Source organism: Carettochelys insculpta, chromosome 9 (genome assembly GCF_033958435.1).
Source record: "Carettochelys insculpta isolate YL-2023 chromosome 9, ASM3395843v1, whole genome shotgun sequence".
NCBI lineage: Eukaryota > Metazoa > Chordata > Testudines > Carettochelyidae > Carettochelys > Carettochelys insculpta.
This window is the reverse complement of record NC_134145.1, coordinates 61,674,911-61,700,252: the sequence shown is the minus strand read 5'-3', so window position 1 is coordinate 61,700,252 and position 25,342 is coordinate 61,674,911. Positions and strand designations below refer to the sequence as shown.

General features: G+C 48.5%; 1 protein-coding gene across 1 annotated transcript in view; it reads right to left on the bottom strand.

Moving 5' to 3' along the window:
• Positions 1 to 25,342, bottom strand: part of ADCY10 (adenylate cyclase 10) — a 68,065-nt gene that overhangs the window by 4,650 nt on the left and 38,073 nt on the right. The window contains exons 17-33 of the mRNA XM_075003322.1: positions 23,779 to 23,865; positions 22,560 to 22,843; positions 19,315 to 19,451; positions 18,238 to 18,363; positions 16,460 to 16,741; positions 15,491 to 15,847; positions 10,304 to 10,372; positions 10,135 to 10,191; positions 7,941 to 7,992; positions 5,553 to 5,784; positions 5,117 to 5,224; positions 4,538 to 4,713; positions 3,250 to 3,406; positions 2,172 to 2,376; positions 1,991 to 2,087; positions 516 to 631; positions 79 to 196 (exon numbers count right to left, since the gene is read on the bottom strand). Of these exons, the coding sequence (XP_074859423.1) occupies positions 79 to 196; positions 516 to 631; positions 1,991 to 2,087; positions 2,172 to 2,376; positions 3,250 to 3,406; positions 4,538 to 4,713; positions 5,117 to 5,224; positions 5,553 to 5,784; positions 7,941 to 7,992; positions 10,135 to 10,191; positions 10,304 to 10,372; positions 15,491 to 15,847; positions 16,460 to 16,741; positions 18,238 to 18,363; positions 19,315 to 19,451; positions 22,560 to 22,843; positions 23,779 to 23,865 (2,660 nt within the window). The remainder of the gene's footprint in view (positions 1 to 78; positions 197 to 515; positions 632 to 1,990; positions 2,088 to 2,171; positions 2,377 to 3,249; positions 3,407 to 4,537; positions 4,714 to 5,116; positions 5,225 to 5,552; positions 5,785 to 7,940; positions 7,993 to 10,134; positions 10,192 to 10,303; positions 10,373 to 15,490; positions 15,848 to 16,459; positions 16,742 to 18,237; positions 18,364 to 19,314; positions 19,452 to 22,559; positions 22,844 to 23,778; positions 23,866 to 25,342) is intronic.

Below are 25,342 nucleotides of genomic sequence, written 5' to 3'. Positions count from 1 at the left end.
GTCCAAGCTACCATATGGACAAATAAAGACTAGAACAGTAACACTGAAAAGCAGTCATAAGGGGATGTCAGGTATTACCAAATCGCCAGGGAGGAATACAGCCCCAGCATGAGGCTATTCTGAGATATAAGGATGCAGTTTTTTTCATGTCTCTGTATGAATTCCAGGCACTCCTGAAATGATTTAAATGAAAATCCTGTAAAAGAAATTTGCATTAGAGAAGCTGTTTCCCCTTCTGGGGGTAATGGGGGAAGGCTCCAGCTATGCATGAGACTATCCCAACAATTTCAACTTTCACACAGTTATCAACATACCCACCTCGGAACCACAGCCCCATCTTCTGTTAAACCTTTTCGCTCCCATAATTAAAACATGTCAATTGCACTGAACTAGAAATGAGATGCCAGAATGGCAGCAGCATTTTTTGGCAGTGTTGACATGGCAACAGTCCCTGTCCAGGAGCATCCCTTTGCAAAGCAGCCCATTATTGGTGGTCCTCCTCAGCCAGTACTTACCAGCATAAAGCAAGAGCTCTAAACAGTATGAAAAGAAAGAAGCCATCCCAATGATTCTGTCTTCCTCAACAGCCAAGTTCTCCAGCCAGCTCAGCACTCGCACACAGTCTTTGTACCTAGATATCATGGAGCATGATTGCACAACACATTTTATTCTGGGGTGTTTCACTTCCTTTCCTCTGTCAATGTCTCAGCCTCTATCCTCCTATAAGGCCGACGGACCAGGGTTGTCAGCAAGGCGGAATGAACCTGTGACCTGAGGGGCTAGTGTCATGTGCTCTACCACGTGAGCTAAAAGTCACCTGGCCCTCACCCAAGGCTGTGGAGCAGAGACTTCACTTTCTCTTGTCAGTGGGCTAAGTGCCTCTGGGGTTACACTCCCACCCATCATTCCACTCATGTGTCTAGCCTCTTTTTTGATTCCACAGATCTAAACAGCATAGGGAGAAAAGTCTCAAGGATGCCTGACATGACACCAAATGAACAGAAATCCTCCACTGTGGTCCTTCCCAGGTGTGCAAAATAGCCCTATAAGTGTCTGCTAGGTCTACTGTGGATAGCTAGTTGCCTTTCCAGCTGGTTTTGACAAGGAGAAGCACCAAGAGCAGTCCCTGCAGAATCCAAGTGGCTGATCTAGCACTGCAGACAAACATGCCCTGGCAGGAGGAACAGTGGTGAGAACAAGTGTGTTAAGAAAGCCATTGTGGCTCAGTAAGAGTTGTTAGAGATGGAGGTCTAATATAGAAGGACCAGTCTTCCAGTCTACTGGGCATGGCAGGAAATAAGGGTGACACGTGACTCCAGCTGAGACTACTGAGCTATGCGACAGAGGCACCTGAATCCCAAGAATTAGGGACGAAACTGTCTCCTTGTGAGGAGGAAATTCATTTCAGAAGGAAAGTACCAGCCAAAAAAAAAGCCAAACCTAGCCCATACTTCTTCACTTGCTCATTCCCTGGCTTTATGGACCAGGGAGGTCCTTGGCCATGCTCATCGTGCGCCTTCCACCTCTTTCTCTAAAGGGAATATTGTTCTAATCAACAGTGAATCACAGCAAGCACTCTTAGGTATTGCTCAGCCTTATACACCATCTCTTCCTGGGTCAGCTATGAGGCTGGATACCCTTAGCGCAGCCTTGTGTACGTCCCATTTTCACAGAGAGCACGGAAATCATGAAAATACCCACACGCTGTGATCTGTTACATATTTTCCTTGCAACTGACTTGTCAAATTGCAATGACTTCAGTAGGCAGGGCTTGTGGTTATAATGACAGAAGAGAGACCAATTAAATGTCTCTAGGAAGGGCATCCTTATGTTTAAGGCCCTATATAAATCACAATTTTTTTCTGTTTAGAAAATATATGACTGTTTGCATGGAATGAATTTGACAAGCTTGACAGTTCCCTACTGGATTTCTTTTCCACAAATCACTCTCTTTAGCCTGTCCACATGGCAACATATATTTGCATCATACCTGATGCTCAGAAAGAGAGCTTCAAAGAGCATGCAAAGAACCAGACAGTCCAGCTTGGGTTTCTTCATACGCACACACATTTCATGGGCTCGGTAGCCTGTGGAGAAAACCAAACATAATTAGTGTCTTTCCCTTAATACTAACACCTCCACTCCAGCACATATGATGAAAGCAGACTTACCTAACTGAATAGACAGGGGCAGGTTACCCAAACAGAGCTTCATATAGGCCAATGACTGTGCTAATTTAACTGTTGTTAATAGCCCTCCTCCCATAACCTGGAGGTGAGAACTACGCTGGATGGCCATTAGCTCATATTTCATCCATTCGTCCTGGTAACCCATCATCTGGCAGCAGAGAGAGAATTCCATATAGGATGAAATGATCTAAAATGTCCCAAACAAGAAAAAAACGAGAGCCTGAAACCAACTGAATCATTATCCGTTATAGATTCAAAAAAAGCACATGGAGAAACCAGAAACCCCAACATTTCTTTGTTCCTTTTTCTCTTACAATGCTGGCCATTAAAAATAAGGATGATTAACGCTAATCTTTATGATGTTCATGTCTAAAGACTCCACTCAGGACTGACCCAACCCCCTTTCTATACACTGTACAGGCACAGACTGTAAACTAGAACAAGAAACATCAAAACCAATCTAAACTGTTACAATTGAAATGAAAATTAAATGGAACCTCAGATCAGCTCTTTCAGGATGTTTAAAAAAGCTCGGTGAACTTTGTTTATAGAACACTGCAAATTTGCAGCTATCCACTTTATATTTGTGGCTCATTTCTAGAGATACAGATGCAGATATGGATACAAATTTTGTACCTGCACAGGGCTCTATTTCCCATTTTATCCTATCTCTGCCTGCCCTAGTGCTTACCAGAGACATACGTGCCGCAGCATGACAAGGAAACCCATGGCCATGTTTTTACCAGACCAGGTGGAAAGAAGCAAGGCATGCTGGAAATATGACAAGAAAACACTTTTTCCATGAGATTTCCGGCCTCAGAGGTCCAGAAAAACCATCAGAACATTGGGATGGTTATCCAAAGCAAAACTGTGAGAGGTCAACCCATGGCTCCTTGAAATCAGACATCTGCTCCATAACAGCCAGGATTCCTCTGTCCCCTTGCAGGAGGGTGTGTCCTGCCACCCCAGTTATTTCCAGCACTGCAGGTTACTTCTTCTTCCTGGGGTTCGAAGGGGGGAAGCAGGAGGAGAGGACTGCCTGCCACGAGGGTGGACCCACCTGGCTCTCATCCCCTGATTCCTCTGCTGAGTTCACCTTCATAAGTGCCGCCAGGTGACAGAACTTCTTGCTGTTTGTAGCAGTGTCCAGGCTGAAGAGTTGCCACAATAAGGAAAGGCAGTGGCCCTGCTGATACAGGAAAGCTAATTTCTTCTCCCTGTCACACAAGAGACATCTTTAAATGGAGCCACTCACACCAGCACAAAAATCTCACTGTCATTACTAATTCAACAGAGGGCCAGGGCCAGGGTCAGGGGAGGGTTGGGGGAGGAGGCAGGATCCTGATCTGGACATTTCTCCTTTGGAGGAGCAGAGCCACGGGAGGATTCCAGGGGTGGAAGGGGGAAAGGAGGAAGTAGCAGTAGGATGATGGGCACCAGCTGGGGGAGGGTCAGTGGATGGGAGCGTGGCTTTGTAGGGGTGCTGGATGTAGCAGGAAGGGGGACATCTGCTGGCTGCAAAAGGGGGCAGCACAAGAGAGGGTGCTTTATGGAGCAATGCTGAGAGCTCTCCCCACACGCTTGCCTGACCTAACCACAGGTCAGCTGTTAAGTTCCAGCCAGGAGGGATCAGCAATTGCAGCCCCCTGCTAGCAGGGCTTGCTCTGTCAGCAGAGGGAAACAGAAGGGGCTTGGCTAGGGCATAAGCGAGCAGCACTGGCCAGGGCAGCCACTTCTCTCCCACCATCCTGTGAGCATGGGGGGCACCATTATGGGGAGAAACAGAAGGGATATGGGGAATGCCGCATGTCAACTCTGATGATATTTGGCATTTCAAAGCCCCAGCTTGTGGAGTCATGAGATCACAGGAGAACCTTGGCTGCCATCTATTTTTTAAACACAAGGTTCAGGTTGTGAAGAGAAACTTGAGAGACTCTTGAGGCTCGTGGTCTTGGGCAAAAGGAAGAGAAGACAGAAGCGGGGAGGGCAAGGAAAGGGACCAGGATGGGAAGCTGTTTGGGGCAAAGAGAATGAGGGGACTGGGGCAAGAAAGAGAGAGTGTGGGGAAAGCAAGACAGAAGGCTGGGGACTGTGGGATGAGACTCTGGGCAGGAGGCCCAACGTCAGTACTGTGTGTTTTGTTGAGTGGTGCCAGATGAAAGGCAGTTGTGTTGGGACATTTTGGTAAGACCAGGTGAGGGTGGCTTTGTGGCCAGGAATGGCCACTTCCCCACCACCTCCAGTAGGCATAGGAGCTGAATGTAATGGGGGGTGGGGTTGCAGCAATGCCAACCAGAGCCTAAGATGAAATCCACCCAACTAGGTTTCATTCCAGTTCCACTTCCTACCCTTTATTGCGACTATACAAGAACTGCTGCTTCTGGTGAGATGCATGCTTGGACACTTCCAGCAGTGTCTTGAAAAAGACTCCGATCAAGGTATATGGGTACCTTCTGTTTAATAAAACCAAAGCCCTCCTGATATATTTCTTGGCCAAACTCATTTGGCCCATGTTATAACAGACCTGCAGAGAGGAAAGGAAAGTAAGACAAAGCCTGTTCATAACATTATCAGCCAACTGTACAGTCCAAAATGGTGGAGCTCACAGCTGCCTTTTTCTAGTATGACATCAGTACAGGAGCCAAGACTGGAAGTAGGGAGCAGGTTGGTTAAATCTCATTGAAACTGTTGTGATGGCCACCTTTCATTTAAGATAGCTGTGAGAGACAACTCAGTGGCCCTAGCTAAGACAAATGCATCATACAAGCCAAAGGGGATATCTGAGCCCATCCAACAGTGTGGACTTTTAGTTTGGGCTGCAGTGGTATGGACATTGGAGGAAAACAAAGGAAATCTGCTATTATCTTAAATGGATGGCCCTGACTCGATACCCAAAGAGATTCCCCAGGGTCTTGTTGTCTCTTTACCTCACCCTTCAGGCTGTAGAAATTGGCTTCCTCAAACCGGTTAAGTACAGTCACTTTATGGTCCACCAGTTTGATCAGACCCTCTGCGATATTCAAGTTGCAAAAGGCCTTAAACAGAACAAACCGCAGAGAAGGATGGGTGAACCCCTCTGCCACACACCTCTCCAGCCCTTCCACCCACCGAAGAGAGAGGATTGAATTCTCTGGCCACTCCAAGCTACCACTGCTGGCCAGTGGAGAACCCCCTCTGCACAGGTGGAGGCAGCTCCATGTCTCCTACTCTTATTCCACCCACCCATGGACCCTGGAACAGGGGAAGGAGAGAGTGTTCTGGGGGCACAGCATGAGCAGATGGAGAGAGAGAAGTCAGAGGGAGATAAAGGAGGAGGACACAAAGTTACATGGATGTTGGGACGAAGGCAACAGAGCAGCTCACCATGTAGTTGTTCGACAGGTGTAAGTAAGCTGCTGCACACTCCAACAAGTAGTACAAGGCTCTGGCATGTTCGCCCATGGCCATGCAGTGCTGGGCCAGTGGCACAAAGACAGATTCCACAATCTCTTCGCATTCACAGGATCCCAAGTGCCTGATCTTCTCCCGCCCCCTGTCTGAATGCTGAATGATCTCGTCCAGCCTCTCTAGAAATTCCTTCTCGATATCTTCAGCTCTGGCCACAGACAAAATGGCAGAGAAAGGGCAGGACTCCCATGTCACAAGGCTTGTCTTGTGTGCTCACATCAGTGGGGTCTGGTAGAATTTACAGTTCTAATGACGTTGGGTGGGTTTTATGATGGTCTTGTGACCTACGGACGGTGCTCTCTGACCCCCAGCCCCCTTGTGCCTTCTATCCCAGTGTTCTGCTGGAAGACTACGGTATTTGTCTATGCAGGGCAAGATTAAGTCAATCTAAAGCTCTTGACACACCCACTGCCCACACTTGGGTCTCATGGCCACTAGAGGGTGGACAGGTGGCAATGCCCCCATCACCATCAAGCACAGCATCACCCCATTCTTCTCTGGTACATGCCCTGGCTGCTATGGGGTGGGTTCAGATGGCTTCCTCCCTAGCTATAGTGACTACTGCTGCCCGACAGACTCATACAGACATTCCTGCACTGGTCACTCTCCCTTCTGTGTGTTCAGGTTCCCTTTTTTTCTAGCAATAAAATCTGAGACCCTGATGTGATTGCAGCGTTCCTGGAACCCAGCCCACTCCCCCTCAGCTCCAGCCTGTGACATTAGCCAGTCTGGGAACTCTGCACTTTTGGTGAGGAGACAGACTGCCCTTTCTCTGCCTGACTGGAGAAGAGAACCCCATTGCCTCTGAGAGCATCACCACGTAACCCCTCCTATACAGAACAAGCCAACCCCCTTTCCGCTTGGTGACCTTCCTTTCTCTGAACACATCAGGGGAAAGCGGAGCACAGATGTTGGTTCAAATGTATCTGACTGATGAGCAGCAGTACAAGAGAACTTGGTAAGTGTTTCTAGCTACCTGACCTTGCATAGAAAAGAAGTGTGACCTAACAGCTTGCTACCGCAAGCCCTTAGATCATCTGAGGCAGGACTATGAACCACAGCCTGCCTGGAGCTTCCATGATTATCTGTCTTTCCTGAGCGGGAGCAGGATCTTTGGTACCAGGAGCACCTGTAGATGAAGAGCCTGCCTGTTTATACATGGATTTAGCATGGATTTCTCCTGGTGTCGCAAGCAGAAGACTGATAGCTCAGGGGTGTTTTTTAGCTAAGTGGCAAAGAGGTCTGCCTCCCGTGTGTCCTCTAAGGAGCTGTGCTCCCAGCTGCCCCAGAGGACCCCTGGCTCTCTCTGCAGTCAGTGCTTTGGTAATAACAATGCCTCCTTTAACAAGCTGGTGCTGAAACTTCAGTGTCAGGATGGTGAGCTAAGCAGGCTGGAGAACTATACAACAGCTGAGGTCTGAGATGAGCCGCCAAAGCCAGGAGCCTGCTCCCCACTTCTCTGGCATCCATGGGGAAAGGGGGCTCTGGGCCAGGCTGGGGCAAAAGCTGAGGTTTAGGGTGTGGAGCAAGACAACCTGGAGGGTGTAATAAAAAAAATCCCTTTTTGGACTGTTGAAAATAAACAAATTCTACTGCAGGAACGTCCACCTACACAGAAATTTGGGGTGTGGGGAGAAAAGGAGTGGGGATGATGGGCATTTCCCAGAGAGAGAAGGAGAATAAAGTAATGCTGCTACAGAATTTAGGAGCTACTGCTTTGGTCCCACTGTGCCATGGAACACGAGACACCAAGCGTAACACCCAAAGGACTGTTCCGTGCTCAGAGAGTGCCTCACACCCTCTCAGCTCCCAGTATCTACAGGTATCTCACCCCCAACAGGTGACATATCCCCCCACACAACTCAGACAGTGGCCAAACCCATATACAGTAGAACTCTTTCATATCCAGCATTCTATCACCTGGAACTCTCAAATAACCGGCATTTTACCCATAAGTAAATTTTAGTTACGTTTTCCATAAGTAAAGTAGAGTAAAATAAAAAAACAAATAAATACAGCAAATACAATATAAATTTACAGTATACAGTACTACTGTTGTTGGTGAATAAAGTACTCTACATACATTTTGTTTGTTTCTTAATATCTATTCTTGTTTTTCTTTAGTGTTATGCACTGCTAGGTATACCTGTCTATTATCCAGAATATTTGAATATTCTGCAACTTCCCAGTCCCAGGGCTGCTGGATATGGAAGAGTTTACTGTATTCCACTCACAACCTCTGGAGCCCCTAGGAATCTATTGCTTTGTAAAGCATTCTGGTGATTGAAGGCCTTGTTTTCATACTTAAGATTTTCCTCCGGCAACATCTTGTGTTTCTTTAGTGCCTTAACAGTCTCTGGAAAGAAAAATCAACCACTGAGTTCAATGCATCATCCTATACCCTGGAACATGACCTTCTCTATCAATAAGGTAATGAGATCAAATTCAAAGGTGCTGCCGAGAAGCATTGCCATGAGTTCACCTCCTCTGGGGCACCTGGCATTGGCTACTGTCAACAGACAGGATACTGGGCTAGACGGACCTTTGGTCTGACCTAGTATGGCCGTTCTTATGAGATAAGGAAAGTCTCCTCTGGAGACTTAGCCTGTGACATGGCAGGCCAGGACACTCCAAAGGCTGCAGTTAATGGGAAGAAACCCACCCACCCAGAAATCCTCAGAATGCTGACTACTCAGGAAAAACACACACTCCACTCATCCCTTGCCACACCAGCACAATTGGTTCCCAGCTTTCTGCTCATAGGTGAAAACTCGTAACAGGGACACTAAATTCCCATTAAAATACATGTAAAAGTCTCTGATTTGTTCCAAGTGCTCATAATTTGGTGAAGGAATGGCAGCATGTGGTGCTGCTTTTGAAAGGTAAATGAACTTTGGGTTGGAGGGGGTTGGAGAGGGTTAAAGGCTGGGGGCAGTTTGGGGCCATGAGCAGGAGGAAGGGTTAAAACCTGGTGGCAGGTTGGATCTGCAAGGGAGTGGGCAGGCAGGTGTTGGGGGGTTAAGGCTGGAGCGTGTTGGGTCCACAGAGAAGATGGGGTGTTAAGGCTGTGGTGAGTTGGGTCCATGGGGTGAGGAGGTTAAGGCCATGGCAGGTTGAGTCTGTGAGGCCAGCAGGGTTTCAGGCTGCAGTGGGTTGGGGCCGTGGGGCAGACGGGGGCAGAGGTTAAGGCTGTGGTGGGTTGGGTCTGGGGGGCCGGCAGGGGGCCAGGCTATAGTGGGTTGGGTCTGCAGGCCAGCTGCGGGGGTCAGGCTGTGGCGGGTTGGGTCTGCAGGCCAGTCAGGGGGTCAGATTGCAGTGGGTTGGGTCTGCGGGGTGGAGGGTAAGGCTTGTATTAGCGGGGGGAGTTCAATCATCTAGTGAACAAAGGTAAGTATACGTGTCCCTCGTTTTAAGTGAGTACTCATAAGTACTCGTTTAACAAGGGATGAGCGTACAGCCAAAAATACTCCTTATGGGCCAGATCCTTAGCTAGTGTAAACCAGCATAGCTCCACTGATGTCAGCACAGATACACCCACTGACACCAGTATGTGATCTAATTTAGGTGGGATTTTTTGCCCAAACATGATATCCCTTTAGAGGCTTTATTCAACTGTTAAAGGTTCTTTTCAGTGCAGCATTTCTGACTTTGGCTACACTAGCACTTCTATCAGAAAAACGTTTGTCAGTTGTGAGTGTGAAAAAATACCCTGACTGCACAAGTTTCACCCACAAAAGGGCTGGTATTGACATCTCCTGTTGCATGGTTGGGGGTGGTTTAATTATGCCAGCTGGAAAGCTCTCTCCAGGGATACAGCAGCTACACTGGCGGGCTTACATCAGCACAGATGCAGCAGTCAACACATGGCCCTGCAAGGTCCGTAGTGCAGATATAGCCTTAGGCCATGTCTACATTACCTTGAAGATTGACCCACTCAGGGTCGGTCTTCCAAGGTTTGATTTTGCACACCTGGTAGAGATGCGTGAAATTGACCTATTGGGGTCGGCAGCTGGCCCCTGCACTCCTTCCTATCACAAGGCATAAAGGAGGTCGATGAGAGAAACTCTCCCATTGACCTTCCTCAGTGAGAACAGCCTGGCAAGTCAATTGCAGATAAGTTGATTGTAGCTATGCAATTGCCAAGCTAGAATTGCTTATCTGCAATCAACTTATCCGCCTAGTCTAGATCCAGCCTTAGTTATTCTGAGAGAAGGTGGAGAAATTCAGTTCCTTCTAGCCCACTTTTTTTTTCCTTTTTGGGTTACTGAATTTTTAAGGCTAACATATGATGCTGAGGGGCCAAAATCAGCTCTCCCATACAAACATGCAACCCTCTTTGAAATCAGTGGAAGTCCTATATCTGATAAAGTTGTGTCTGGTTAGAAGCTAGTACAGTCAAGCTTGGATTTGTTTTTAATTTCTCACTGTTGCATTGCCTGAGTATAAAAAGAATCTGTGGCCGATCCTTTACATTCTGGAAACATCAGCTTGCATTTACCTTTCTCAATGTCTTGTGGAAGTAATAGCTTCTCGGAGAAAATAGAAGAAGTGATATCTGAAATTAACAGAATAAGGGAAAACGTATAGCTAAGGATGTTTGCCACACGTCTTGTTGTTCAAGACAAATGGTTTTGGTACATACTGCCCGCATAGAGAAGAAACTTTACCGGCACTGGGTGTCACGAAAACTGCAGGAGATGGTTGTCTGGACACAGAGATCCCAGTCACGGGTATACCTGCTCAACATGAAAAAGAATCAAATAATTAAGTCCCTCTGAAAAGTCACCTTAGCATCATCACCTGCCTTTGCTTGTTGGAAAACAACTGTGATGACCTTACATCACAACCTTGCTAGTAGTCTATCAATGCAGGCCAGCTGAGAAAGAGAGGACTCTCTCTATGAAAGTGGCTAATATCCCAATAAACTTGCCATTGGGCATTAGCCATTTTCTCTTGTACTCAATTACTTGAATGTTCTATTCATTTCTTCCTGCAAAAGGATCACCAACAGCATGGTTTGACTGACTGTCTTTGGAATGGCATGTTAACCTCAGTTCCTGACCAATCATGGTCATGAAAGATTTCATAGCATTTCTCTCCAAAATTAGAGATGGCAACCATGATGGCCTGGCCTAATTTCTTTATAGAAATGTAGATTTGGCTCCATAAACTCCCTTTGCAATGTTATTTGAAATAGTTGCTCTTCCCTACTACTCCTGAAAAAACCTGTTGGGTGATGTTGCTGACACAGAATAGTGATACTACTCCACCCTGAGATGGCTGCATTTCGTTGGTGAGTGAGTAATCCCTATGTGTACAAAATGTAAAACACAATATCATGGAAAGGTGTTGTGTAAATACTGTAGGAAGTTTTACTGTATTTTTAGTTCCTTGTTTGGCCCTCTTTTGTTACCCACAATAAACATACTGCTCCTTCTCCATTCCTTACATTCTCAGACCTGATGTGATGAACAACTCAGTGGGGTAGGGAAGAACAAAGAGAGAAGTTTAATTATTATTACAAAACATCACTGCACAGAGAACCTCCAATCCACATAACTCCTCTTTTCATGAAGACCTAAACAGCCAGTTCTTTCACATTCTCATATGTTAACATCCTAGTTCAAATTCACTTCAGTTCAGTCCCACTGAAGTGGGCTTACTCTTCCCTATTTCTTTTGTAATAGCTCTGTTACATAACACACGTATTTTCCTCCTCTTACTGGCTACGTCTACACGTGAAGCCTACATCGAAGTAGCCTATTTCGATGTGGCGACATCGAAATAGGCTATTTCGATGAATAACGTCTACACGTCCTCCAGGGCTGGCAACGTCGATGTTGAACATCGACGTTGCGCAGCACCACATCGAAATAGGCGCAGCGAGGGAACGTCTACACGCCACAGTAGCACACATCGAAATAAGGGTGCCAGGCACAGCTGCAGACAGGGTCACAGGGCGGACTCAACAGCCAGCCGCTCCCTTAAAGGGCCCCTCCCAGACACACTTGCACTAAACAGCACAAGATACACAGAGCCGACAACAAGTTGCAGACCCTGTGCATGCAGCATGAATCCCCCGCTGCAGCAGCAGCAGCCAGAAGCCCTGGGCTAAGGGCTGCTGCACACGGTGACCATAGAGGCCCACACGGGCTGGAGAGAGCGTCTCTCAACCCCCCCAGCTGATGGCTGCCATGGAGGACCCGGCAATTTCGACGTTGCGGGACGCGGATCGTCTACACGGTCCCTACTTCGACGTTGAATGTCGAAGTAGGGCGCTATTCCAATCCCCTCATGAGGTTAGCGACTTCGACGTCTCGCCGCCTAACGTCGAAGTTAACTTCGAAATAGCGCCCAACGCATGTAGCCGCGATGGGCGCTATTTCGAAGTTAGTGCCGCTACTTCGGAGTAACGTGCACATGTAGACACAGCTACTGTGAACAGCAGCATTCTCTAGAGACAGCCAATGGCTCAACATTCTGAGTGCTGGATCTGAAGCCAGCAGAAAGGAATGACCCAAACTGGAACGTGATCAGAACACTGGGGCTTGTGTCCTTCTGTCACTCTTGCTATAGGATTTAACAGCTGCCCAATAGGAGTCTCTCCTTAGCACCACGGAAGGGCACTGCTTCAGTACTGACGCAAAGGACTAAGCCTCAGAGGTATTTAGGCACCCAGCTTCCACTGAAACCAAGGGAGTTAGATGCCTAAGTACTTTTGATGATGTGGCCCATTGTCAGTTGCTCCCTGTGATGGGGCTTGTCCCCACATCGTTTGCAAGGCAAGGGAAAGAACCCCAATTAATCATGCCCCCCACTTGGGAGGTGGGTATGATTAACTCATTGCCTTCTGCCAGAGGAAGTGGAGCAAGGCACTTTAAGTAGACTAAGAGTGCCCAGGTGGGAGACACTAAAGAGGATACAGGTTTCTGATGGAGTAAAGCCCTGGCGGCAGGTCTAACAGACAAGAAACACCAAAGACCTCTGTAGGAGTGGGTTAGGTTCCTGCAGGAGAAGCCCTGCGGGAAGGTCAGCAAAGGAACTACAGTGGACCCTGTGGCTGCAGAAGAAGCGTTAGTTTGATCATTTTGGGACTTGCTCTTGTTACTTCCAAAAAGGATTTAAATTTCCTTGTGCCTTGGCCAGAGGGCCATGCCACAGTGCACTGAGAAAGGGAGGAGAAGAGGAAGCTGAGAAAGCTCATTGGAGGGCAGGGAAAAAGCCTGGTACGTGGGGCCAAAGAAAAGGGCCATATGCATGGTGATTACCAGACATGAGGGTTGCCCATCAGGTGAGGATGTGCCACTAGTACTACATCCCCCTGAATCCTTCTGCACCCTCCATGCCAATCCTTTACCTGCCTCTTTCATTTCTTTTTTGTGTTCTCTCTCTCATACCTTTGTAGCTTGTGCTTAGCTTAACTTGGTTATAGTATATGGTTTAGGTCAGTACTTATTGCATTTTCATAGACATTAAGCAGCCATGATAGTCTTACTGAGGCCTAGAAGGCTCTACGCCTACTTGTCTTTCCTGTCAGCAGTAACGCAAGTGGCCTGCCAGTTAAACATGGCATAAGGAGGAAGCTTGGGCTAGACAATTTTCCATACATAGGTTTAAGATTAGTAACGGTGTGTACATCAGTCTGTGCCATCTAAGGACATGTCTCAGACACCAATATACGCCTAAACTCCCCCGCACCTAAAGGAAGCAATGTGAGATTGTCCGTTAGATTCAGGTGAAAGGCCCTGGGCGGGACTTTCCCCTCAAGCTTTTCTCGGAACTGGAAGGACAGTTAGGATAAGATCATCGGAAACTTGGGGGGTCTCAGCAGGTGTTCAAGATTCTACAAGGCCAGACCCTAATTTAGTTAGTATGAGGGAAAAAGGGTATAAAAATCCCTTGGGGTATGCAGAAAGTAGCGTAAAAGAACACTCAACCCTGCGCTGCGTTAAGCTGTGCCAGACAGATCCGCACCAGTGGGGTGCCTATCACCCCAGCTCTGTGTCTCTCACTCTCTATTTTTGTTATTTCTTAATCTTGCTGTTTCTCCTGGAACACTCTGTTAGTTTTCTTCCTTTTACTTAACCACTGCAATAACTCATTTCTGACAGGTTGAAGCGAGCTGGTCTCAGCTTCTAAAGAACTCAAAAGGAGTCAGTGAGTATTGTATCCTGTTCACCTAACATAGGTTTAAACCATAAGTGCAGTTAGTAAAGCAGTAGGCACTGCTTTAGAAATATTGTTAAGTAAAATCATTTAATTGTAATCCAAATACTAACTGCGTTATATGCCTGTAGTTTGTGTTGGTTAAGTGCTGCATATATACCACTGTGCTGTTAAATAAACAAACCATAAGTGCTGCTAAAATTATTGTCTGTGTAATTACTGGGAATCCCGAAAACTCATCTCCAAGCTGAGCCTGAGGCTCTGCCTCAGACTTAACCGTTAACTCGGGGGAGGTGCGAACCTATAATCTTCAACTTTTAAGTCAGATTGGCGGGCCTTCCTAAATGCTTATATCCTGCTACCTTTCACCCAGGTCAACACCTTCACCCATATTATTTCACTCAGTCTCTCTCCCTCATCTGCCACTTCCCTGTTTAGCCCTCTTTCTCTCCTGCAGCTCCCTAGATTTTAGCATGCTGGTCTTGCCTTGCTCCTTCCTGGCTACTGTGAGTTCTACATGTGACGGGACATTTTATGTTCAATTGTCCTCTGAACAGTTTCAGGGAAGCATGAGCTGTCTACAGAAGCCTCAGTTATCACAGCTTTTCTCTCTGTCCCTGCCAAAGTAGAGAGAGAAAGTGATGTTAATAAAAAGCTTTAGAAAAATGCCTTATTGCTATGTGAAGGCAGTGGCCAGCAGAAGCCAGTGGGCCAGTTGTGCTAGGTGCTGGACTGACACAAAGTACAAAGATGGTCTGTGATGGGGTTCAACTCACCCCTGTGGTGAATGGCTGCACCTAACAGCTCTCTCCCATTGGCTGTCTCCTGCACAGCCTCCTGTTGGTCCTCTCCCATTGGCTGCCTGTTGCTCAGCCACCCTAGGGTTCTATTAGCCTTTTATGGGTGGGGAAGACACCCCACCACGTGGTCCCTCTCCAAAAGTATTTACACTCTAATTGTTTAAAAGATAAAACTTTAAAAGCTAAGTTCTGTCCTTAGTTAGAACCATTCAAACCCACTGACTGCCCGTGGGCAGTGCCCTATCAAATTCACATCCTTCCCTGCACACAGTCCTTCTACCCCACACATCCGCCTGCTTCCCGCTATTCTTCCATAGCTCCACTCTGCCCCTGCCCCAGTCCTGGAAGTTCTCTTATCCATCAGCTCCTGACTCTGGACCTAAGGGCTCAGTGAAAGTATAAGGAAGCATGGAAAAGTTACAGCATATTCAGGGCTTGAGGGGTACACGATGAGGATATAGGAAAAAAATCAGGGGACTGGAAGAGAGTGGAAAGGGGGCCAGGATGGCCCTCCAGATTTCCCCAAGGGAAGCAGGAGATGGAGTTGAACAGGGCTACTGAAGGTGAAGGAAAAGAGAGAAGGGGACTCAGCAAAGGTGTCTGGTGCATCCAACCTTCTGCGAGCAGAAGATGCCCCCAGTTCATGTCCAGAGGTACCCTTGGACACACCCATGTCTCAGTATACATGTGACTCAGTACGCTCCCATGGAGCATCGGGACTCTGAGATGAGTTGAGGACCGTGCAGTCCGTGCAACGCCTGCATAGCCCTAGTCTCTGCAGCAGTGAGCAAAGTCTTCGCTACAGGAGTCCACCCCACATCCCATCAGCACAGTCCCTGGGAGAACCCAGTCGGGGGGAGCAACTGTGGAAAGGAGGGCTTCGTTTACCTTCAAACGAGGGTGAGTCAAGCTTTTTCAGGGTCGCATTGATGATCAAGGAGGCTGCTTCACTTAATGGGTATTCCTTTTGCTGCTCAGAAATGGACTCCTGCGACTCGATGCTCTCCAGCATGGTCTCCACTGCGTGGCGGTGAAACGAAATGAAGTCCCCTTCGCCGCATCGCCTGCATTTGTGAGCCTGCCCCTCCAGGTAGCTCATGCACTTGAGATGTAAGGCTTTTTTCTGGCTCTTCAGCCAGACCTCGTAGGCTGCTTCTTGCAACAGCGGTGTGCAGAAAGCCATGGCCCCACACTGCATCACCAGCTGTTCTTGCCTGATCCGATTATAAATGGAAAGGCGAACATCTGAAAGGTATCATGGATTTGTCCATCAGCTCTCATCTGCTAAGGTCAGCGTTTGAGCACACGCAGCTCCGTTTCCACTGCAGCCACTGACGGAAGTATCCACATTGCAAGTGTCAAACCACCCTGAAGAGTGGGTCCCCTCAGCTTACAGGGAACACTGCTGATCATTTAGCAGCTGCCCAGGAAAGATTCAGGTGCTGCCCAGCTGATTAGCAGAGGGCCCACAGCCGGCAGCCTGTGTTTCAATTGGTGGTACACCATCCACACATGCCTTGGTGCACAAAACAAAATGTATTCCAAAAATAAAAAATTAGAGGGAATGCTGGTCATCAGTGGTGGGAATCAAACTGCCACAACGCGGTTATTATTGTTTATATTATAGTAACTCAACAGAGATCTCAATGGAGTTCAGGGTTCCATTGTCCTAGGCATTGTGTGAATTCATAATAAAAGAGAGTCCCTGTCCCCAATGAGCTATACAGCCTCCCACTACCAGAGACAGCCCCTGCACCTTGTGCATGTTAACATGGGTTAATCACACAATACTCTGGGAAGATCATCAAGAACACAAACAAGGAGCAGATGGTTTTCAGCACACTCAGCTCCACATACCTGATTCCTGCCCAATTGCTCTCCCGAACCCCGGACAGACAACTAGCTCTGAGGAGGCCATATCTTGTGACTGCACATTCTGGGAGTCCTTTCTTTTAGTAAAGCACTTAAAGATGTGGGAGTCCACCAGGGCTGCAAGCGTCTGGTTCATCTTCCTCTTGGTCCATTCGGGAAGGATGTGGAGTAGCAGATCAGTCGTGAAAGTCAGTCCAACAATAGCCGCACACTTCACTACCATCTGCTCTGAAGGGCTCATGTTGTCTAACTCAGCCAGTGCAGAGCCTGCTCAAAACAAGCCACCCAGGAAATCATCACTTTGTCCCCAGCGGGTGCTCCCAAGATTGCAGTGGTTAGACTCTAGCATTGGGAGTGAGGGGGAGGACGGATGTCTTGTCTGGATCCCATCCTTTTTACCCTGCAAATGAACTGACCCAAAGAAGCCAGCTCCTGAGTTGTGTCTTCTGGGAGCTGCCATCACCAGCAATTACTAATAATGGGCAGTTACAGGGAATTCACTCACTGGATTTTTGTACTGACCATGAGATGATCCAGGATCCACCATAACTGCTCAGTGGCTTGATTTGACTACAGAATTTATTAGGAGGGGTGTGTTTATATTAATGTTTAACAGTTTTTCATTTAAATAAGTTTTAAAGGGGCTTCCTAGAAGAGCATCAGGACCCGGCTGCTCCAAGCTCCCTGCAGCTAGAGTTCTGATGACTGGATTGGAGGCTGGCATGACTCCAAGAGCACACCGGAGGATTCAGGGACTAGACTGGGGCAAAAGGAGGAGAAACAGTTTGCAAAGCAGAAGAATGCTTGTTAAGCAGAGTGTACTGAGATGGAGCAGGCTCCCTCCAAGCTGAAAAGCTAGGGATCACTATATTCCCCCTGGTGGGTGAAGCTAAATCCGGTACGGCCCCCTTACAGGAAGTTCCAGGGCAGGACAGTAAGTATAAAAGGAGAGCCTCAGACCTCAGTTTGGGGCTGGAGCACTGGAGGGAGCAGATGTCTCTTCCAGCCAGCTGGGATCTCAACAGGATCCCAGACTAGGTCCTGAGTGGACCTGTGCCCTGTGCCCTGTAGTCAGAGGAAACAGATGAGTACCCAAGGAGTTGCCAGGACCATCAGATAAATACCCCAACCAGCTATAAGGGCTCCCAGTGGCCAAGTACCCCAAGGAGACAGAGGATCTTTGGCCTACAGAGCCCTATACCAAGACTGCAGTAGGAAGTAGCCCAGGGTAACCAGACTTTGGTCTGTTTTTTGCTGCTACAGAATCAGTCATCTTGTTTTGGCAGGATCCCTGCCACTGTTAGGCCTCTGGGCTGGCACCTGGTGGAGCAGGGTGGTCCCGAGTCTCCCTATCTCCACTTGCCAATCCCTTCGCTCTGTTGGCAGCCTACCCACCTTAGGGCAGGTAGCTGGCACCTGACTGCTTTTGCTCTACGCCAGCCAGACACCTGTGGGCCAAAGAATGTTAATTGTGGTCTGCCTCCGCCAGGAGGCTCCAGGTTAACGACTGCTTGTGCTGTGCTCCTTCCCTCTTCCCTGAAAGCCAGAGTCCCCAACAACTGCTAATTACTACCTGCCTGCAGTAAGGCAGAGTGGCCTCACTCCCCGCCCTCCAGCGAGGAACCATTGCACAGACTCCTGGGCTCTGCTTGAGTTAAGCCTGTGTTGTCTGCAGCATTCATAATCCCGTGGCCTCTTCAGCTACTGCCCATAGAGAACAGAAACACCGTGTCTCCACTGAGATCAGGCTCAGACTCTCTCACCTTTTAACGTAGGGGGTAGCATAATATTTTGCAATTTCACATCCTGACGGATGGTGCAAATATACAAGTCGTTGTCTAAGCTGGAAATCGATTCTGTTTTGGAGGACGTGACCTTGATGGTATTGGCTGCATGGAGAGAAATAGAAGAAAAGTCACATTTTAATTTGTTTGCTTATAACTGAAGCAAAACAATACTTGGTAAGAGCTAAGGGAAATGGGCTTTACAGCCGTATTTGGGTGGGAATAAACCATCATTCATGCAAAACAGGTTCTGTGCATTTCTGCTTAACTGCAACCTTCTGAAGTCGACTCTTCATTTTGTTGATATTTATAACATATTTAAAACGTTGAAGAAAACACTTTTATACCCATGCTGTGTCTTCCTTTCTCTGGGTTACAGCATGTTCTGTTCTGGGAAGATCTAACTATTCAGTGTTAGAAGGATAGCACGTACCTGAAACCACTTCAGGTTGCTAACAAATTGCTTAATAACCCCCTTCCTGAGAGACTTATAACTTTGTTAGACATCAAGCTTTGGGGCTGAAATTTTTCATACTTGGTCTTTGCTTCAGACTTTTTGTTTTTAAATGAGACTTTAGAATGGTTCAGCAGTTTTGCCAATAATAAAAAATGGATATTTCCTTCCTGAGTGACTTTAATGACCCAAAGATTGAGAGTAGGAATAGAAATTTATCAGACACAAATAGCATCCAGGAGTTCTAACTCGTTCCTGGGCTTTAACCACTTAGCATCACTCGTCTCCCAGAGCCAGGAATGGAAGCCAAGGACCCAGCATTCAACTGCTACCTAGCAAAACAAACCTCAATGTATATCACTTATCCTCAGCTGGACCCCAGCCCAGTTCCACTTCCTTTCTAGCCTGGGCTCCTTTTTCCATTTCCCTCAGCATGTCTGCTCCTTGCCTCATGCACCCTTCTTCCTTCCCTGAATTCCAGCAACCAGGGCCACAAACATTCCTGGAAAGGATGAGAACTGCCCAGGAGACAGAGAGACATCCTTCTGCAAACAGTATAGAGGGGGGCTGTGCATTTGATGAGTTAATGATAAGTAGCTTACTGAAAAGGCCTTCCCACTCATCCTCTACTTCTTCTTCCTCCTCCCACAGGTGGAAGATGAGCATGTTGTTTAAATGGAGGTTTCGCAGCAGCTCCTCACAGTAAAATGGGATTCCGTGGCTTCTCTGTATCAAGAATCTAAAGAATAGCAAAATTACAGACTGAACCTCTCTCATCTGGAACTCTCTTGTCCAGCAACATCCATAATCAGGCATGATTTTAATTAGCTGGACAACCACTTATAATGGGTGTTATCAAGTTTCCCATGGCCCCATAAAGTTTGTTTCCAGCCATCAGTCCTGGCTCTCAATGTTGTTATTTAGCTGTAATTTGCCCCTAAATGTCTTCTAAGAGCTCAGTGAGCAGCAGATGCATTGGTAATGGTGCTAGAAGACATTCATCTCCTATAGTCTGGCAAATTCTCTGATCCGGCACCAGCCAGATCTCAAGGTCACCAGACAAGAGAGGTTCAACCTGTATCATTAGCTGAGTGAGGGACTGTGAGGCACCTCAGGTGATGATGGGAGTGATAGCTGCATAAGTGACAGATGCCTTAACAGCATGTCCTCCAGGGCTGGTGCCGTCGATGTTCAACAGCGAAGTAGCGACGGGGAACGTCGAAAGGAGCCGCCATGGAAGGAAATGCAGAGCGTCCACACACACAAGCACTCTCTGTCAAAATAAGGGGCCAGCAAAGCCTGTGGACGGGGTCAAAGGCTGGACTAGCCCTTCTGGGGCAAGAGCAAGCCGCTCCCTTAAAGAGCCCCTCCCAGACACACACGGCCTGCACAGTACGAGGTCCACAGAGCTGACAACCCGTTGCAGACCCCGTGCACGCAGCATTGACCCCCAGCTGCAACAGTAGCAGCCAGAAGCCCTGGGCTAAGGGCTGCTGCACACGGCGACCATAGAGCCCTGCAGGGGCTGGACAGAGCGTCTCTCAACCCCTCAGCTGATGGCCACCATGGAGTACCCCGCTATTTCGATGTAGCGGGATGCGGATCGTCTACACACGCCCTACTTTGACACTGAACATCGAAGTAGGGTGCTATTCCCATCTTCAGATAGGAATAGTGATTTTGACATCTTGGCTACGTCTACACGTGCACCCAACTTCGAAATAGCTTATTTCGATGTTGCGACATCGAAATAGGCTATTTCGATGAATAACGTCTACACGTCCTCCAGGGCTGGCAACGTCGATGTTCAACTTCGACGTTGCTCAGCCCAACATCAAAATAGGCACAGCGAGGGAACGTCTACACGCCAAAGTAGCACACATCGAAATAAGGGAGCCAGGCACAGCTGCAGACAGGGTCACGGGGCGGACTCAACAGCAAGTCGCTCCCTTAAAGGGCCCCTCCCAGACACACTTTCATTAAACAGTGCAAGATACACAGAGCCAACAACTAGTTGCAGACCCTGTATATGCAGCACGGACCCCCAGCTGCAGCAGCAGCAGCCAGAAGCCCTGGGCTAAGGGCTGCTGCCCACGGTGACCACAGAGCCCCGCAAGGGCTGGAGAGAGAGTATCTCTCAACCCCCCAGCTGATGGCCGCCATGGAGGACCCCGCTATTTCGATGTTGAGGGACGCGGATCGTCTACACGTCCCTACTTCGATGTTGAACGTCGAAGTAGGGCGCTATTCCCATCCCCTCATGGGGTTAGCGACTTCGACGTCTCGCCGCCTAACGTCGATTTCAACTTCGAAATAGCGCCCAACACGTGTAGACGTGACGGGCGCTATTTCGAAGTTACTGCCGCTACTTCGAAGTAGCGTGCACGTGTAGACGCAGCTCTTGCTGCCTAACGTTGATTTCAACATCAAAATAGCGCACGGCGCGTGTAGATGCAACACATGCTATTTCGACATTGTGTCAGCTACTTCGAAGTAGCTGGCTAGTGTACACGCACCCTCTGTAACCTATTTACATCAGTGTAGGCAATAATTTTTAGGGGTGGGGGCCACACTAATAACTGGGTAAGTGGTCAAAGGCCACACTCTTCCATGATATCAATGGAGGAAGTGCAAAGTTTGGAACTGAGGTTGGGTGCAGATGGGAGCTTGGGGTAGTGGATTGGGGTCCAGGGGGGTGTAAGGTATGGGAGGGAGTTTGCGTGAAGGAAGGGGTGGTGACCTGGAGCAGGGCATTGGGGTGCAGGAGGGGCTGCAGTCTTCAGGAGACAGTATGGGTGCAGGAAAGGATTCTGATGTGGAGGAGAGGTGTGGGAGAGGTGCAGGGTCTAGGAAGAGGTTGTGACTTGGGATGCAAGGTCTGGGAGAGGGTATGGGTGCAGGAGTGGGGGGTGCAGAAGGTTTTGATTGTGACCTGGGGCATGGGGGTAAGTAGGGGGCAGACTGCGAGGTACAGGCTCTGGCTGGGAGATGCTTACCTTAGGTGGCTCCCAGCCAGCAGTCCAGCAGGACCCTCGGTTAAGCTCCCTGCCTGCTGCAACCCCACATGCCACTCAAAGGGCGAGCCATGGGGGCCACATGGTCCTTGCACCATGCGCCTCTTGAGGACAAGCACAACCTAGGTAGCTCTCGAATTGGTCAGCTGAAAGGCTGTGCAGTGCAGTGAGAGCCCTGAGGAGGGGTGTACAGTGTATGGAAAGCACATAGACTCCTGCAGATGGCCTACTCAAGGCTCCCTCTGAGCCGCAGGATGGTAGCAGGCCAAATCAGGCCAAATCAGGCAGTTTGATGGGCCAGATGCAGACTGTGGGTTGTATTTTGCTTGCCCCTGGTCTACATCCCTTCTGTAGTGGGGGGCCAAAACTGGATACAGTACTTCATATACGACCTCACCAATGCCGAATAGATCTGCTGGCACTGCTCCTACTGATGCAGCCCAATTTACCATCAGCCTTCTTGGCAACAAGGCCACACTGCTGACTCAAATCCAGCTTCTCGTCCACTGTAATCCCCAGGTCCTTTTCTGCTGCAGTGCCAGTCGAAGAGAATACGAGTCTTGGCAGGCTGCAGTAGAGTGGTCTATCCACTAGACTCCAGTGAATCTTTGCCAAACCACTAGATGGACCAGCATATAGTTAGGGCCGGTCAGGCCAGATTCTACTAGATGCTAAGCTATTGGGGTGTTTTGACGCTGCTTTCGTGGACCCAAGAGAGTTGAATAACTTGGCCATGAGGTGTGCGCTTCCTCCTCTCTGGCCCTGCTGCCCTCTGTTTTGCAGAGCAAGGTTGGTTTGCAGCTAAGCATACAGAGCAGTGGTCTGTCACTTACGTTTCTAGCTCCCGGGGGATGCTGACCACCCCAAGGTCCTGACAGGCTTTCTGCAAGATTACTGAGGGCTTTAGCTCCCGGAGCTGGACATAGGAGGTCTTTGGGCTCTTAATGATATTTGCAGCAGAGACATGAGGCAGCCGTGCTTGGCGGCTGGGAGGAGACATAGACATGACCATAAACACCGGGACGCTGGAGAGCAAGTTTTCCAGAAATTCCCATGAGGCAGGATCGATGAAGTGGGCTTCATCAATAACAAAAATGAGAACATCTTTCTCCACTGCCTAAAGAAAGGCAAATAATCACTATTTGGGTTATGTACAGGTTGTCTTCAGCCCAGGTCCCCGTCTGTCATACCTATCCCCACCCCTACAACTGTTACTCCAACCTAGGGGGTGGAAGAGCAGCTGCAGCTCTTTTGTATTGGTTGCATAGGGTACTAGGAACTGCACACATGGATCCATGGGCCCTCCTCTGGTCTGCTCCCAAACCATTCTTAACCCGACCTTCTGTGCTGACGAGGGAGGAGATTGGGTCCAGGGCTTCACATCCAGCCAGCTCACTTCACTCCACTCCTTTCATGCACCCACCCCTGCTCCCCTGGGTGGGGCTGAGGCTTCAGCTTTGCCTCCCCTGCCCCCACCCACTCACGCACACACACGCACGCACACGCACGCACAAACACACACAGAGACCAGACTTGAGTGCACTCAGGCTTTGGTCCCACCTCCTAGGGTCATTTAGTTGTGAGAATGTTGCCATGGTGCAATGAAGTTTGAGCATCCCTGGCACAGAGTATGCATGTGTGAATATAATGTCACCCCAGATGATTACATTCTTTTGGAGAACAGGGTTATTCACATTTTTCCACTCTAGGGGTGAAGTCAGTACATTTTGGGAGGAGAGCCAAGCTTTGGGACAACACCTGAGCCAGTTCCATGGAGAATCTGTCTCCGAATCTGAGTCCAAGAAGGGTCAGAAAGTTCACTCAGTGCTACAGAAAGACACAGTTCCTGCCCTCTAACTTCAGCCAGGACACAGTGAGTGCAAGTAACAGGAGTTAGGGCTGGAGTGGGATACAGAAGAAGAACATATGCAAAATGACCAAAGTACATCAGATTCCCAGAGTGTTAACAAGCAGCTCGTTACAGAATATGCTCCTGCAGGTGCAGCCTCAGGAGCTATCTCTCTCTAGTTCATGAGGAAGACAGCAACTCACCTTCTTTAGTATCTTCACAAGGAATAATTCCATCTCCTCTGCCCTCGTTTCATTATTCATTTTGGAAACCTCTGCGGAGGTGGGAAACTGGTCAGAAAAACAAGAGAACAGTGACAAATATTAGAGGGTTAGCAGAGTTAGTCTATGTCTTCAAAAACAACAGGAAGTCCTGCGGCACCTTACAGACTAACAGATATTTTGGAGCATAAGTCTTTGTGGGCAAAGACCTGCTTCATCAGATCCGCAGTGCAACATCTGACACAGTATGTCCGACGAAGTGAGTCTTTGCCCACGAAAGCTTATGCTCCAAAATATCCATTACAAGAGAACAGTGAGCAGAAGAGGCAGCATCCTGGGAGGTGATATACATATTCATGGGAAAAGAATGAGAGAAATGTCCAGCCTAGTGTCTCTCTCTCTCTCTCTCTCTCTCTCTCTCGTTACAGCCATCCTATGTGAGGCTGAACCCTTTGGGTTTCAGCTTTTGCTCCCTCAGGTAGGGTGCAGGGTTTCCTGGGATAAGTAAACACTATCTCCTGCAACCTCACAAGTCAGTCCTTCCTCCAGTCTAGCTGCAGATGGCAGACATTCTGTGAATACCCTTCAGAATACAGAAGAACAAAGACCAGGCTGCAAGAAGGACAAGCTCAGAGGACTGGTGAGGCTGCAGGGGAGAGGTAAAGTGGATGACATCAGATGCGTGGCATGATGCCACTAGCTCTTTCATGCAGATTTAGGATCAAACATTTCTGCAGCCATACGCAGCACCCAGCACATCCCAAATATATCGACTGTGTTCAATTTCATGAGTATTCACACCTTTGATCTAGTGGGCAATTTGAGGGCAAGAATGAAAAATGCCGAGATGCAGAATTAGAGTGAAGCAAGGTAAACGATGAGTCAACAGCGTGACACTGGTGCAAAAAAACCAAGCATGATTCTGGGATGCATTAATAGGAATGTTGAGAGCAAGACACGAGAAGTAATTTTTCCTCTCTACTCTGCACTAATTAGGCCTCATTGGAGTATTTTGTCTCGTTCTGGGCACCACATTTCAAGAAAGATGTGGAGAAATTGGAGAAGGTCCAGAGAAGGGCAACAAGAATGATTAAAGGTCTAGAGAACATGAGCTATGAGGAAAGACTGAAAGAACTGGGCTTGTTTAGATTAGAAAAGAGATGACTGAGAGGTAGGGCAAACATATCTCCCTGCAAATACGTGACAGGGAGATACAGGGCGGAGATTCAGCTCCTCCCAGCTCCACCAAGCCCCAGGGAGCCGGGAAGGAGGTGGCAACCTCTGGTGCTTCCCCTCCCCTCCCTTTGCACTCAGGGAAAGTGGCAGTGGCTGGCGCTCCCTCCACCCAGCCCTGAGGAAGCAGCAGCAGCTGCTGGCATTCCCCACCCCGAGCCCCAGGAAAGCAGCAGCCACCTGCCCTCCCCTCCCACCACTAGAGCCCCAGGGAAGTAGCATGGACATGGTAGCCAAGTAGTCTCCCGTGAGCAGCTGCTGGTGGAAAAGGTCAGCGGGTGGTGGGGGGCCTACGGCACAATTACACCCTTTC